Source organism: Oryx dammah, unplaced genomic scaffold, assembly GCF_014754425.2.
Source record: "Oryx dammah isolate SB20612 unplaced genomic scaffold, SCBI_Odam_1.1 HiC_scaffold_8, whole genome shotgun sequence".
In the NCBI taxonomy this organism is placed as follows: Eukaryota; Metazoa; Chordata; class Mammalia; order Artiodactyla; family Bovidae; genus Oryx; species Oryx dammah.
In genome coordinates, this window is record NW_024070192.1 from 27,735,973 (window position 1) to 27,748,194 (window position 12,222).

The 12,222-nt window shown below is 59.2% G+C and overlaps 1 protein-coding gene across 4 annotated transcripts in view; it reads left to right on the forward strand.

The window, feature by feature from the left end:
- Positions 1-210: 210 nt before the first annotated feature.
- The window catches only part of DRC3 (dynein regulatory complex subunit 3), a 19,817-nt gene continuing 7,805 nt past the window's right edge, over positions 211-12,222 (forward strand). Inside the window, exons 1-8 of one of the 4 annotated variants that reach the window (XM_040245814.1) lie at positions 211-707; positions 758-884; positions 3,612-3,773; positions 4,543-4,659; positions 6,111-6,277; positions 9,170-9,316; positions 10,750-10,869; positions 11,400-11,512. In XM_040245814.1, the coding sequence (XP_040101748.1) occupies positions 3,617-3,773; positions 4,543-4,659; positions 6,111-6,277; positions 9,170-9,316; positions 10,750-10,869; positions 11,400-11,512 (821 nt within the window). In that variant the 5' untranslated portion in view covers positions 211-707; positions 758-884; positions 3,612-3,616. The remainder of the gene's footprint in view (positions 708-757; positions 885-3,611; positions 3,774-4,542; positions 4,660-6,110; positions 6,278-9,169; positions 9,317-10,749; positions 10,870-11,399; positions 11,513-12,222) is intronic. The other 3 variants (XM_040245813.1, XM_040245812.1, XM_040245815.1) reach the window with 3 other exon arrangements.

The window sequence follows — 12,222 nt, forward strand, 5'->3', positions numbered from 1 at the left end:
AATCATTCACTCAAAAAGGGGGCAGGGGAGGGCGGGGCTAGTAAGTTCCCCGCCCAGGGAGAGTGCTGATTGGACAAGCATTTGTTTTCTCTAAGGCTGGTTGGTGCTGGGTGACATTCCCCGCCCAGAAATATGATCACGTGGCCGTCAACTTTCACCCAGGATGTCTACTCCCTGACTTCCCCCTAGCAACGGAGTGCGGCGCTTGGTTCTCCTAGCAACCCAGCTCAGCTACCAGGAACAGGTGGCAGACTGTGCCAGAGAAGCTGAGAGCCCGGAGCCGAGAAGCTGCTGAAGGACTTGACCTTTTCACGAAGGAGCCTGCTGGCCGCGCCTCGCCGGTCAGGGCCTTCAGGCCTCGTGGGGACAGAAGCTCGGGAAGGGTTTCCTATGGGCGCAGACCCCAACGAGACCTTTAAGGTCCCACCCCCGGCCTCCGGGCCAGAGAGAGGTACCCGGCCCACTGATCCCTCTTCAGGAGGACATCACTGACCGTCTGCCCGACCTCTCAACTGCTGCTACCTTGTTCCTCTTCCTTAGAGCTACCCTTGGTGAAGGGTTTTGGCCTGGAACGTGGATGCCCTGTCAGCAGCTCCCTTCCCGGGCCTCAGTTTCCCCGTCTGGACAGACAGGGCAATAGGGCTCCCTTCTCTGCTGGCTCCCAGACCAGACCTGTAATTTGATCATGAACGTTACTCCAGAGCATGGTGAGCACTCAGAAGAGGGTGGTTTTCTCTTATCAATTCACAGCCAATAGGGGCTCCATTTTTCAGGTCCAGGTGATGCCAAGTCCTTGTTTCGCTGGATGATTCAGGATCTGGTTCTCTGTGAGGAGGTGTAAGTCTCTTGGCTGTTCTCCCCACCCGCAACAACACTACTGTCAGGCAAGTCAACAGCAGCCCCGGCTGGGTGGGGAAGTACTGATAACCCCCCCGGGGGAGGACTGTCCTGATTTTGGGCCAAACCTGGAACAGTTATGAGAAACAGTGTGAACTGTGACAATGACCCACAGCATGGGGGTGCAGTTGAGTCTGATTAAGAGCCTGAGCTCTGCATGCCTGACCTCCTGCCTCTGCATGCACGGGATTTGTCTGTCAGCATGGGTGTCACTTGACTTGCTTAACCAGCTTCCATTTTCTTACCTGAAAACTGCAGAGTCAGTCCCTCACATAAACTACATTTCTAGAGGTCTCTCAAACCCACTTCTTACCTGCACCCCAATCACCCCTCGACTCTTGACATTCTCAGTGCAACAAGCCAGAATGAGCTTCTTCAAATTAAACTGATCATGTCACGTCCTCATCATGCCTTGGAGCTTCCTAGGGATCCTGGGATGATCACAACACCCCAGGAGGCCTTGCCACTCTGGGCATCCCGGTAGAACCTGCCTCCTCCTCTCCCAGCTCACGACCCTCACCCCAAAGACCCCTCCTCCTTCTCTCCAGGTCTCAGCCCAGGTCCCCACAAGTATGTTGTCATAGTTCCCTACACCCACAGACTTGTCACATTTATAATTAAAGGTTATGATCATCTGAGTTGGGTCTGAAACAGGGGTAAGGAGGTCTATGAATCACAATACTCCTAAACCCACTAACCGAGTCTTATCCATGCATGTAGTAGCTATTCATTGCACATTTCTGGACTAAATAAATGATCTTAAACAAATATTGGAGGGAGGAGTTACCCGTCTTTTACAGATAGGAGGTCGAAGGCTTGGAAAGCAAAGTCAGTTGCCCAAGGGTGAGAATCCAACTCTGGTGTGTGTAACAAACACAGATGTTCCACACTGCCTGATGACTGTTGGGCCTGTCTGGAAGCAGGCTCGGCCCAGCTCAGGGACCAGGCCCTTGTGTGACAGGAGTGATGAGAAGTCAGCCAAAGTTTTGAAATCAGAGTGTGAATCATTTCCCAAAGCACAGCACTTGTCTGTAAAGGAAAAAAAGGCTGGGGGGGAAGCACCAACACTTTCAAGTAGAATCTGCCAAATACGGCACATTAAAATTTCCCCAGAGAGAAGCTGGTGTCAAGTTTGGGAAATTTTAGAAAAATTGTCTCCAAAGAATGGGGAGATAGAGAGAGGTAGAGGACTAGAAATGTCTTTCAGGGGTTGAGTCAATCAGTTGAAGGACATGAGAGACTGTGGAGGGACCCAGGAAGAGGGGAGACTCAGAGGAGAAGTGGGTGCAGGAAGAAGGAGGCTGTGCCTGCTCTGGGGCCACTGGGACCAGGCTCATGGACACTCCAGAATCAGAAGATGCACAACTGCACAAGCTGCATGGCTGGGTGGGGTAGAGGCAGCCAGGCAGGGGGTCTCTGAGACCAGGTGCAGGATTGCCAGGCCCACCCCACTTTGCCCAACACCAGGAGTCTCCCTGGCAGTGCTCGCTGGAATAAAAAGGCGATTGCGGGGCTGCATCATCAGGGACCAGTGGGGCAGGGAGGCCGGACGTGGGCACGCAAGGGCCAAGGTAGGAGGTGAAGCCAGCAGGCAGGTGAGAACAGAGTGGAGAGTAGAGGGAAGACTGAACGTCCAGAGCATTCCGAGGCAGAATCAGGGCGTTTCCAGTAGCATGTGCGCTCCCATGCGGTCCAGCCCTTCTGGGTGTGCTAGGACGGCTGGTAATGATGGACTGCAGTCAAACTGCCCTGGACCGTGGCTCTGTCCAACCAAGAACAGCAGTGTAGGTTCGTCCGTGTGACAGGAGTGATGAGAAGTCAGTCCGCTGTGCCTCAGCCAAACCCCTTTGGACCAGTAGCAACAGATACCTCCTGGGTTAGTTTAGGGAAATGAGGATTTAACTTGCGAAGTCAGTGCCCTGTCTAGGGGCCTGGGGTCAGAGGTCCAGGGGCCTGAGGTTGGAGCAGGAAGGGCTGGGAAGCCAGCGAGGGGAAGGCAGCCTCTGTCTGTCCTTTTGTCTTTTTTCCTGGATCAAGTTCCCATCTTGCTTCTGTCTGTCCGTCTTCCTCAGGTCCTGTTACTCTCTCACTCACCATGTCCCTGACCAGCCCTTAGCTCCCAGTGCCTTCCCAGCTCAAGTAGCCAGCGCTGACGGGTGCTTTGTCCTGAGGCCGCAGTTCACGTGTCTCTGGGGAGGGTCACAGACAGCCAGCTTGAGTCCATGTGTACCAGTGGCTACACCCTGGGCACCTGTGGTTGGGGGTGCTTACAGATATGGCCACCTTCGGAGGCTGAGGCTCTCAGGGAAGTGGGGCCGGGCCTGGCAGTCCTGGCTGGGGCCACCAAGGACTGTGATCAGTGGTTGGTGCCGAGAAACCCAACAAGGGTGGGCACAGAAAGCCAGAGGCCCAAGATGGCGATGGCTTTGCAGGCAGCTGAGCTCCAGAGGCTAAAGGGACCAGTATGGATATCGGGGCCGCAGTAAGGGTCACAGCCTGGTTGTGGAGACAAGGGGTGCACCATTGTTGGTGGGCACCAGGCCGGCGGGGGTCTGGGGAGGCCCAGGTTTAGCAGCCAAGAGTGGGAGGGGCCTGCCTTCAGAGCGTCATAGCTGCCACGCTACCCCACGATGCAGTGAAAGGATACTGGCCAGGCCCCGCCCTCAAAGGGAGGCAGGAGAGGCGGCCTCAGCCAGGGTGTTGGTGTTTTCCAGGAGGGATGAACCGGCTGTATGACATGGAGCCCAGAGTGATGGACGATGAGATGCTCAAGTTGGCCGTGGGGGAGCAGGGCCCACGGGAGGAGGCCGGGCAGCTGGCCAAGCAGGAGGGCATTCTCTTCAAGGACGTCCTGTCCCTGCAGTTGGACTTCCAGAGTACGTGTTCTGGGCGGGGCCGGGCAGGGCGGGCACAGGCAGCCCCCAGTTCCACGCACGGTCCACAGTCTATGGTCCTTGGTCGTATTCGGGCAACCTGGGTTGAAAAGCACAAGACCAGCATGCGTGGTTTTTAGACTTGGTATCGACTGAGGGTGGCACTCTTGGTGGCCGTGACAGAGGGTCTGCCTGCCTCAGGAGCAAGGGGGCAGTCAGCCGCATGACAGGGAGCCGGTCTTCAGAGGGCTCAGGATCAGTGATGCGAGGAGCCTGCCTCTGTGTGGGCAGTTCTTCTCCTCATAGTATATGGACATTTGGGGGCCATTTCTCTGCCTCTTATGGGCCCCCATCTTTGGGCAGACACACAGCGTGCAATTCTAGGTAGAGACATGCAGGGTCCTTGTGGCCAGAGCACCCCACAAAATGCTCAACGGGCCATCCCTGTAGCCTTGATTCCCTTTGTCACCCCGGGGGGCCCTGCTGCGCCCTCTGACTGAGCCCAGGCATTTCGAGGGGGAGCCGTGTGAGTCCCTGCCCTGGAAGGCCCACCTACCTTCACCTTGCGGGGTAGCCCGTGGTAGCCCGGCACCAGCACTAACAGGAACTCTGAGTTCTGCGGAGCTGGGCCCACACCTCCAGGGTCCCCGGCACTCCAGGGCAGGAAACAGGGCTTCTGGGGCCCCTCCCACAGTCAGCCTGCATCATCCAGCCCCCGTGACACCGGTACTAAACACTGATGCCCACCTGGGCGCACCCTCCGTTGTTTCAGACATCCTCCGCATCGACAACCTCTGGCAGTTTGAGAGCCTTCAGAAGCTGCAGCTGGACAACAACATCATTGAGAAGATTGAGGGCCTGGAGAACCTCACGCACCTGGTCTGGCTGGGTAAGGCCCCGCGCGGCCCCGCTTCCCTGCTGGCTCCCTCCAGCAGGTGCTCCATCTGCTGGAAGCAGGAAAGCCTCTGTCTAGTGATGGTCACCCAGGGATGCAGCCAGAGCTGGGAGGAGCTGGGCCCTGGGATGCAGGGGTGTGGGGTGAGGAGAGGGTGTTTGATGGTTCAGTGCACCCACAGCACCCCCTGAACCCATAGCCACCCCCTATCTGCACCCATAGCCCCCTGCCTGCACCCATGGCCCCCTACCTACAACCACGGCCCCTCCGTACCCATGGCCGCCCCGTACCCACTGCCCCCCTGTACCCACATCCCCCTATTGTACCCATGGCCCACCCCTGCCTGTACCCACGGCCCCCTGCCTGCACCCATGGCTCCTGCCTGTACCCACAGTGCCCCCCTGCACCCACAGCCCTGCCCTGCACCCACAGCACCCCCCTCGCCTGTACCCATGGCCCCCTGCCTGCACCCATGGCCCCTTCCTGTACCCACAGCCCTCCCTGTACCCACAGCCCACCACCACCCCCACATGCATAGGCCCTGCTGGTGGCCAGTCAGCTGTCACAGTGCTGAGGGTAAGCTGGAGCCGGCTACTCCTGCTGCCCACATCTTGTCCCAACTCCACACTCAGGGATGCCCTGTTGGTAGCCTGACACTGGCAGTAGGAGTATTTATACCACAGCAATCTGCAGCTGCTCAAATCCTAGCTGCCTCCCCCCGAGCCCTTTGTTGAACATCTACCAGCTCTGTCTGCAAAGAACAGAGCCTGGCAGGAAAGGAAGTGGGGGAACCCAGTCAGGCCCCGCTCTGCTGAACTGCTAATGAATTCTGGATATGTGAGCTCAGCTCCCACACCTCACTTTCCTTACGTGTTGTTGACCTTGGGCACCTGGCACCCTTGAATCTCGGCTCCCTCATCCCTAAGACATGGCGATGACAGCTCTGCTTGTGAGGGTGAAACAAGGAAAGGCACGGGGCGGTCCTGGTGTAGGGAAAGTGTCCCAGGACAGCATCCTCTGAGGGGCCGGGGAGGCTAAATGACTTCTGGAGCCCCTTAAACATCAGGGCTTTAGCTGAAAGCTCATGAAAAGTTCCCACTTTGGGCCTTGGGGCCATCCGTGTTCCAGGACAGTGTTGCAGCCCCGACCCCCTCAAACCTAATCCTGCAGTGGGAAAAAGCAGTTTGATTCCCAAAGATGAGAAACCTGGAGTAGAGGGGGTCCTCAGGTCAGCTGGGGTTGGGCCTGGAGTGTGGGGCGGCCTGGCCTCAAGGGTGTCCCCCTCCCCAAGATGTGCTGACCCCATCCCCAGTGAGTTTCCGTCCCGTATCGCGGGCCGCACAGATGGAAGCCTTTGCCCGCCTCTGCGACCGGGAAGGAGATAGTAGAGCCGAGGTGGGGGTTCAGCTCCAGGACGGTGCCCCTAAGCCAGGCCTGTCCTCCAGACCTGTCTTTCAACAACATCGAGGCCATCGAGGGGCTGGACACGCTGGTCAACCTAGAGGACCTGAGCCTGTTCAACAACCGCATCAGCAAGATTGACTCGCTGGACGCGCTGGTCAAGCTGCAGGTGTTGTCGCTGGGCAACAACTGTATCGGGAACCTGATGAACGTGAGTGTGGGCTCCGGCAGGGGCCAGGGGACCGTGAGGGTAGCTCCCCACCACTCCCCACCCCGTCCTAGAAAAGCTGGAAATCCGGATTCAAGGACATTCAGATACCAGCTTAGCCCGTGGGGGCCTGCATGTGGGTGCGTCTGTGCCCCACCCCCACCACTCACTCAGCAGACATTGCTGAGGGGGGCCCTCTTGCCTATGGGGCATCTGGCCTGTGCCCAGTGGGGACAGAGACCAACAGCAGCCCCAGGTCGCTGGCAGGGCGGGCAGAGGGTACAGGGCAGTGCCCCAGGCAGAGTAGCTAGAGCAACGGACCAGCGGGGGGTGAGGCCCTGGGCCGGGAACTCAGCATCCAGGGCTCAGTGCCCATCTGTTCCTGAGGACAGACAGCAGTCCACCCCACAGGCCATCGTGAGGGTCAAGTCTGTCCATGTAGGGCAACTGCGGCAGGACAGGGCGCAAAGGGGCTATGGAGGAAATGGTGCTTATTCAGGAATTTTCAGTTAAGGGTAAACCCCCAAATAGCCCCAAATCATGCTTGTGGGAACTTCTGAGTGTTTAGAGCTGTTGCTGCCTGGGTAGGTCCAGCACCTGGGAGCCTGTATGTGAGTGGACTGCCTCTGACTTGTCATCCTCAGACACTAGCCCTGGCCCTGAGCAGATCCTGGCCTGGGCAGGGAGGGGACACCGACTCAGGCCGTGCCCCACCCTGCTGTGAACACCCCCCTCCCTCCCTGGCCTGGGCTGTTCTTTTGTCCCCGTTTCCCCAGGGCGTGCTGGGTGCCAGGCACGCACCCCCCACCCTATGAAGACAGGAGAAGCAAGTGCCGCTGGTCCCCAGAGAGACAAGGCAGGGGGTGCTGGCTTCACGGCTGACAAGCCCAGAGCATCTCTGGTTTCAGTCCTTACCTGCCCTGAGTTTCTTACATCTGCTTATAGATTTTCCTGTTATGTATTTATTAGGCTTGTTTTCATTTTGTTCATTGAATTAAAAGCAAGTGGCTGACTCAGCAGAACTCAGGGCACGCACAGCAGAGCCCCTCGCTCTTGACCTCTGCCCCTGTGTCCCCTGCCAGAGGCCACAACTGCTCCTAAATCGCACACGTGTCTTTCCAGGCATCTTACTGTCTAAATGTTTCACACGATTGTCACACCTGTCTGGCTACTCTCCAGAGCCTGTCTTGGGTCGCCCCGCCCCCCGCCCCCCACTCTCCGCAAGTCATCGGTGCCCTCTACACACCACAGGCCATTTCATTGCCTAGATCCTGCAGGATGGAGTTCTCCAGCCCCCGAGGGTGGACGCTGAGGTGTTCTCCGACCTCACGCCGTCATACACAGGCTGTTGGGGATGTCTTTGATCGGGGCTGACTGTGCACCTGGATGAGCCCCTGTGGGAGATGAATTCCTCCAGGTGGAGTTGCTGGGTCCGAGGGCATTTTCTCATTGTGATGGGTCTTGCTGCATGGCCATCTACAGAAGTGGAACCACCTACAGACCCAGCAGCAATGACGAGAAGTCCTGTCCCTCTAACCACCCACAGCACACTTTGCTCCCAGACCTTTTTTGCTTTGATGATCCCAAAGACAAAGACTGGAATCCCACTGGGAGAGCTCTTAAAATGAAATCAGGTCCTGACCCCCGCCCCACCCCACATACCCTGAAAACCCCCACAGCTCCCATTTCCCTAAGACAGCTTTCAAACTCCGGACCGGACCGAAGCCCAGCAGGTCTTCTCAGACCTCCTGGCCCCTCCCTGCTTCCTGGCACTGGCCACACCCTTTCCCACGGCGCTGCCTTCGTTTTTGCTGGTTTTGCTTCTGGGAGTACACTCGCCACTGCTCTTCCTGCTGCTTCCTCAGAGTTCAGAGGCTCAAATCCTAACGGAACCCCACACCCATCATTGTCCCTAAGGCTCCCTCCCTACCTACCCCCTCGAGTTCTTTGAGCGCTTATGACCAACAGCAATGTCTCTGACTTTTAAAAAACATTTATCTTTGGCTGTTCTGGGTCTTTACTGCTTTCCTCAGGCTTCCTCCAGTTGTGGAGATGGAGGAGGCGGGCCCGCTCTCCAGATGCCACGTGCTGGCTTCTTATTGTCGTGACTTCTGTTGTTGCAGAGCACGGGATCTAGGCGCGTGGGCGCAGTGGCCTTGGTGCACGGGGGCTCTGCTGCTCTGTGGGATCTTCTGGGGCCAGGGATGGAACCTGTGTCCCCTGCATCGACAGGCGGATTCTTATCTGCGGTGCCCCTAGAGCAGTTCCTCTGCTGACTTTTGAAGCATTCCTGTCCCCTGCCCTTAGAGTGTCAGCTCCTGCTCCGAGGGCTCTGTTCCCACTGTGTCCCCAGGCTGGCGGGTGCTCAGTGATGTTTGCTGAATGAATAAACAACTGACAAGGGAATCCCTTCAGGAAGGAAGCGAAGCAGGTTTCTCTTGTCTTTCGCACAGGGGAGGAGATGCTGTCAGATGAGGGGCTGGTGGTCTTGCTGAATGTCCCTCATTACTAACAACAGGAAAAGTAAATGGTTGTTAGTAGTGGTCCCACCAGCTGCCACCCAGTAGATCCAGGTTCTGCTGAATTTCAGGGCACAGGGCCTTTCAGAGCACTGACGAGTGGAAAGGGTGCCTGTGCTGAGAGTGGAGGGTGGAGGGACAGCGGGCGCTTAGGGAGCAGGTCCCAGCCATCTTCTTGGCGCTCCTCGCGGCATTGGGTCCCTCTCAACACCTGCGCGTGACACCCTTGTGGCCCCTTCACAGACGGGGAGACTGGGTCCCCAGTGAGCGTGGGACGCCATCCACTGGCCCTGGCAAAGACCACGGCTCCTCGTCCTTGTGGCTTCCCGGTGTGGGCAGAGGGCAGAGAAAGGACACAGGCCCGCCTTCCCCTCAGGTCATCTACCTGCGGCGGTTCAAGGCCCTGCGCACACTCAGCCTGTCCGGGAACCCAGTGGCCGAGGACGAGGACTACAAGATGTTCATCTGCGCCTACCTCCCCGACCTCGTGTACCTGGACTTCCGGCGCCTCGATGACAACATGGTAGCGTCTCCCTTCGACATGGGCTCCGCGGGTCAGCGTCCAGGCCCTGGGCATCTGGGGAGGGCCATGTCCACAGGAGGAGAGGAAAGCAGCCCCTCCTGGAGGCTCCTGACCCTAAAGGCCCCGGTCACTGTGGTGCACGTTCTCGGCCGGGCCCTGTCCTGGGCCTCCTCCCGCCTCTCACTGCTGTCCTGCTCTGTCTGCTTCTCCGTGAACAAGTCTGGGAGACTAAGTGAGAGTTGGCCCTCAGTGGGCTCAGCAGCTCAGGGCAGAGTCAGGACTCACCCCCACAACAGGCAACCCCAGGAGTGACACTGACAGGTCACGGTAGCACCCCAAAGTGCCAACCTCGCTGACCCCAGAGGGATGCCCCCAGGACCCCACGGCCAAGGTGGCCAGTGGAGAGCTGGGCTCAACTGTAGCAGAGCCAGGGTCTATGGCCTGTGGGAGCCTCATCTCAGGAGGAAGGCCCCGCCCCTGTCCACTGCCTGGCCAGGCCACCCCCGCCTCTGTCCTACACCCCTGCCTCTGTCTTACACCCCTGCTGGGAGCTTTTTACCCTTTACCCTGTGGCCAGTTTGTGGGTGCTTTGCCCCCAGGGGAAAAAACCCCGCCCGACAGGGAAGGCCTCTGGCAGCAGGATGGGATGAAAGCAGGGTATGAGGAGGTGGGGGACTTGCCACCCCCTAATCAGAAGCTGCTGCCTTTCCTGGGAGGAAGGAGCCTGTGTCTGGGGTGGGGGGAGGCCCTAAGGTGACCTGGGGGCACCGGGAGAGCTGATTGGTCCCCCCAGGTCTCCATGCTGACCCTGCTGGCCTGGCTGCTGTGCCACCTTCCAAGTATGGAGCCCTCTGCTCACAGGAACCTTTCTGGGGGTGTCCACAGAGACCAGTGGGGATCCACAAAGATCCAGGGGGTCCACAGAGACTGGGGGTCCACAGATACCAGGGGGTCAGAGAGTTGCCCCTCCTTCCCCAGCCATGCCCTTCTCTTGTCCAGGAACAGGACAGGACTGAAATTTTGAATTTCAAGACTCCCAAGTCTTATTTTTTGCATTTAGGCAATACTTTGAAGGGCAGTGGGGGCTCAAATGCTGAGAATAAGCTGAGAGCATTGTGCCCAGGCCTGTGGCTTGCACCCCCCACTGCAGCTCTTCCTTGTGCACCCCTTAAAGAGGGCCAGAGCCCAGCCAGGGAAGGTGTGGGAGCCAGCAGGACTGCGAGGGGGCCTCCACCCCAGGGACAGCCCACATCCTCACTCAGCCTGCCCTTGAGGCTCCCACACTGATTTACCCGAGGCTCAGAATACTTGGGAAGGGCGGGGGAGGGAAGACAAGCCACTCCTGTCCAGGCCCTGCCCCTGCTGGGGAGGCCAGTGGCCGTGAGGGACCCCTGGTCCCAGAGTAACGATGCCCCTTCCCGCTTCTCTGACAGAAAGAGCTGGCGGAGATGAAGCACCAGTACAGCATCGACGAGCTGAAGCACCGGGAGAACCTGATGCAGGCGCAGCTAGAAGACGAGCAGGCCCGGCGGGAGGAGCTGGAGGAGCACACGGTGCAGGGCTGCCCCGGGAGACCCGCTGCCCCGCCCGCCCCGCTCGCCCCGCCCGCCCCGCCCGCCCAGTCCTGCACCAGTCTCAGCCTAGTTTGCGAAGGTCGGCAGAGCCCAGGCCTCAGAAACCTGCCATTTGATTGAGAACAGCTGGTACCCAGGGTCTCTGGGCCGCTGGAGCTTCAGTCAGGACAGTCATGCTGACCTGTCGCCCCCACCCCCAACTCTGTCCCACAGCCCCCAAGCCCCACTCTGGCCCAGGGCCAGAGACTCTGTGCCCAGCCATTTTTCAGAGCAGTCCCTGGTCCTTAGGCCCACTGGTCAGTTCCCCGGGAATGCTCATTTCTCCCAGGGCGCCCCCGCTCAGCAGGACCAAGCTGGGGGCACCCTTCAGTTTTCTGCCTCTGTAGCTCTGGCCTCACCCAGCCCTTTGCCTGCCCATCCCTGCCTGCTTTCCCAAGGGCTGGGCACGCACGGCCCCAGTGCCCAGCACGGGGTCCTGCCCAGTGAGCCCGCTGTGTCTCTGACCACAGGCAGCCTTCGTGGAGCAGCTAAACGGCACCTTCCTGTTTGACAGCATGTACACTGAGGATGTAGAGGGCAGCAAGCTCTCCCACCTGCCCGGCATGGGCGAGCTCCTGGAGGCATATCCTTCCAGGTCATGGCCACCCCACAGGCCCTGGGCATGGGAGCCCAGGGGGAGTCCCCTTCCCCTCTGGGCCCCAGGACAGTGCACCCAGGGCAGCGAGGAACACATGGGGTGTTCCTCAGCACAGGGGAGAAACACATGGGGTGTCTGGTCAGCAGGGCCCAGGTTGCTGGGGATGAAGCCTAGCTGTTCACGGGTTCCTGCTGTGTGCTTTGCACCCAGTGTTTACAACTGTGTCACCACCCACAGGGTCTCAGACCCCGGCTTGCAACTGGGGAGGTTGAGCTTGCAGAGGGAGACGTGTCGCACGGTTAGGGGCTGCGGGCTGGGCCTGATCCCTTCCCCCAGAGGATGTGACTGATGGGCACTTGTCACCATAGCCACCTACACAGGACCCTCCCTGAATTCTCAGGCTGAGGGTGGAGACACCCAATCACCACCTTATACTCCATCTCAACTGTGGCTCTGCCTCCAGGCCCACATGCCACCCCAACCTGGCAGTGCCCCCAGGCAGCACACCCCCAGGCAGCCCACCCCAGGCAGCCCACCCCCAGGCAGCCCACCCCCAGGAAGTCCACCCCCCAGGCAGCCCACCCTAGGCAGCCCACCCCCAGGCAGTCCACCCCAAGAAGCCCACCCCCAGGCAGCCCAGCCCCAGGCAGCCCATCCCCAGGCTGCCTACCCCCAGGCAGCCCACCCCCAGGCAG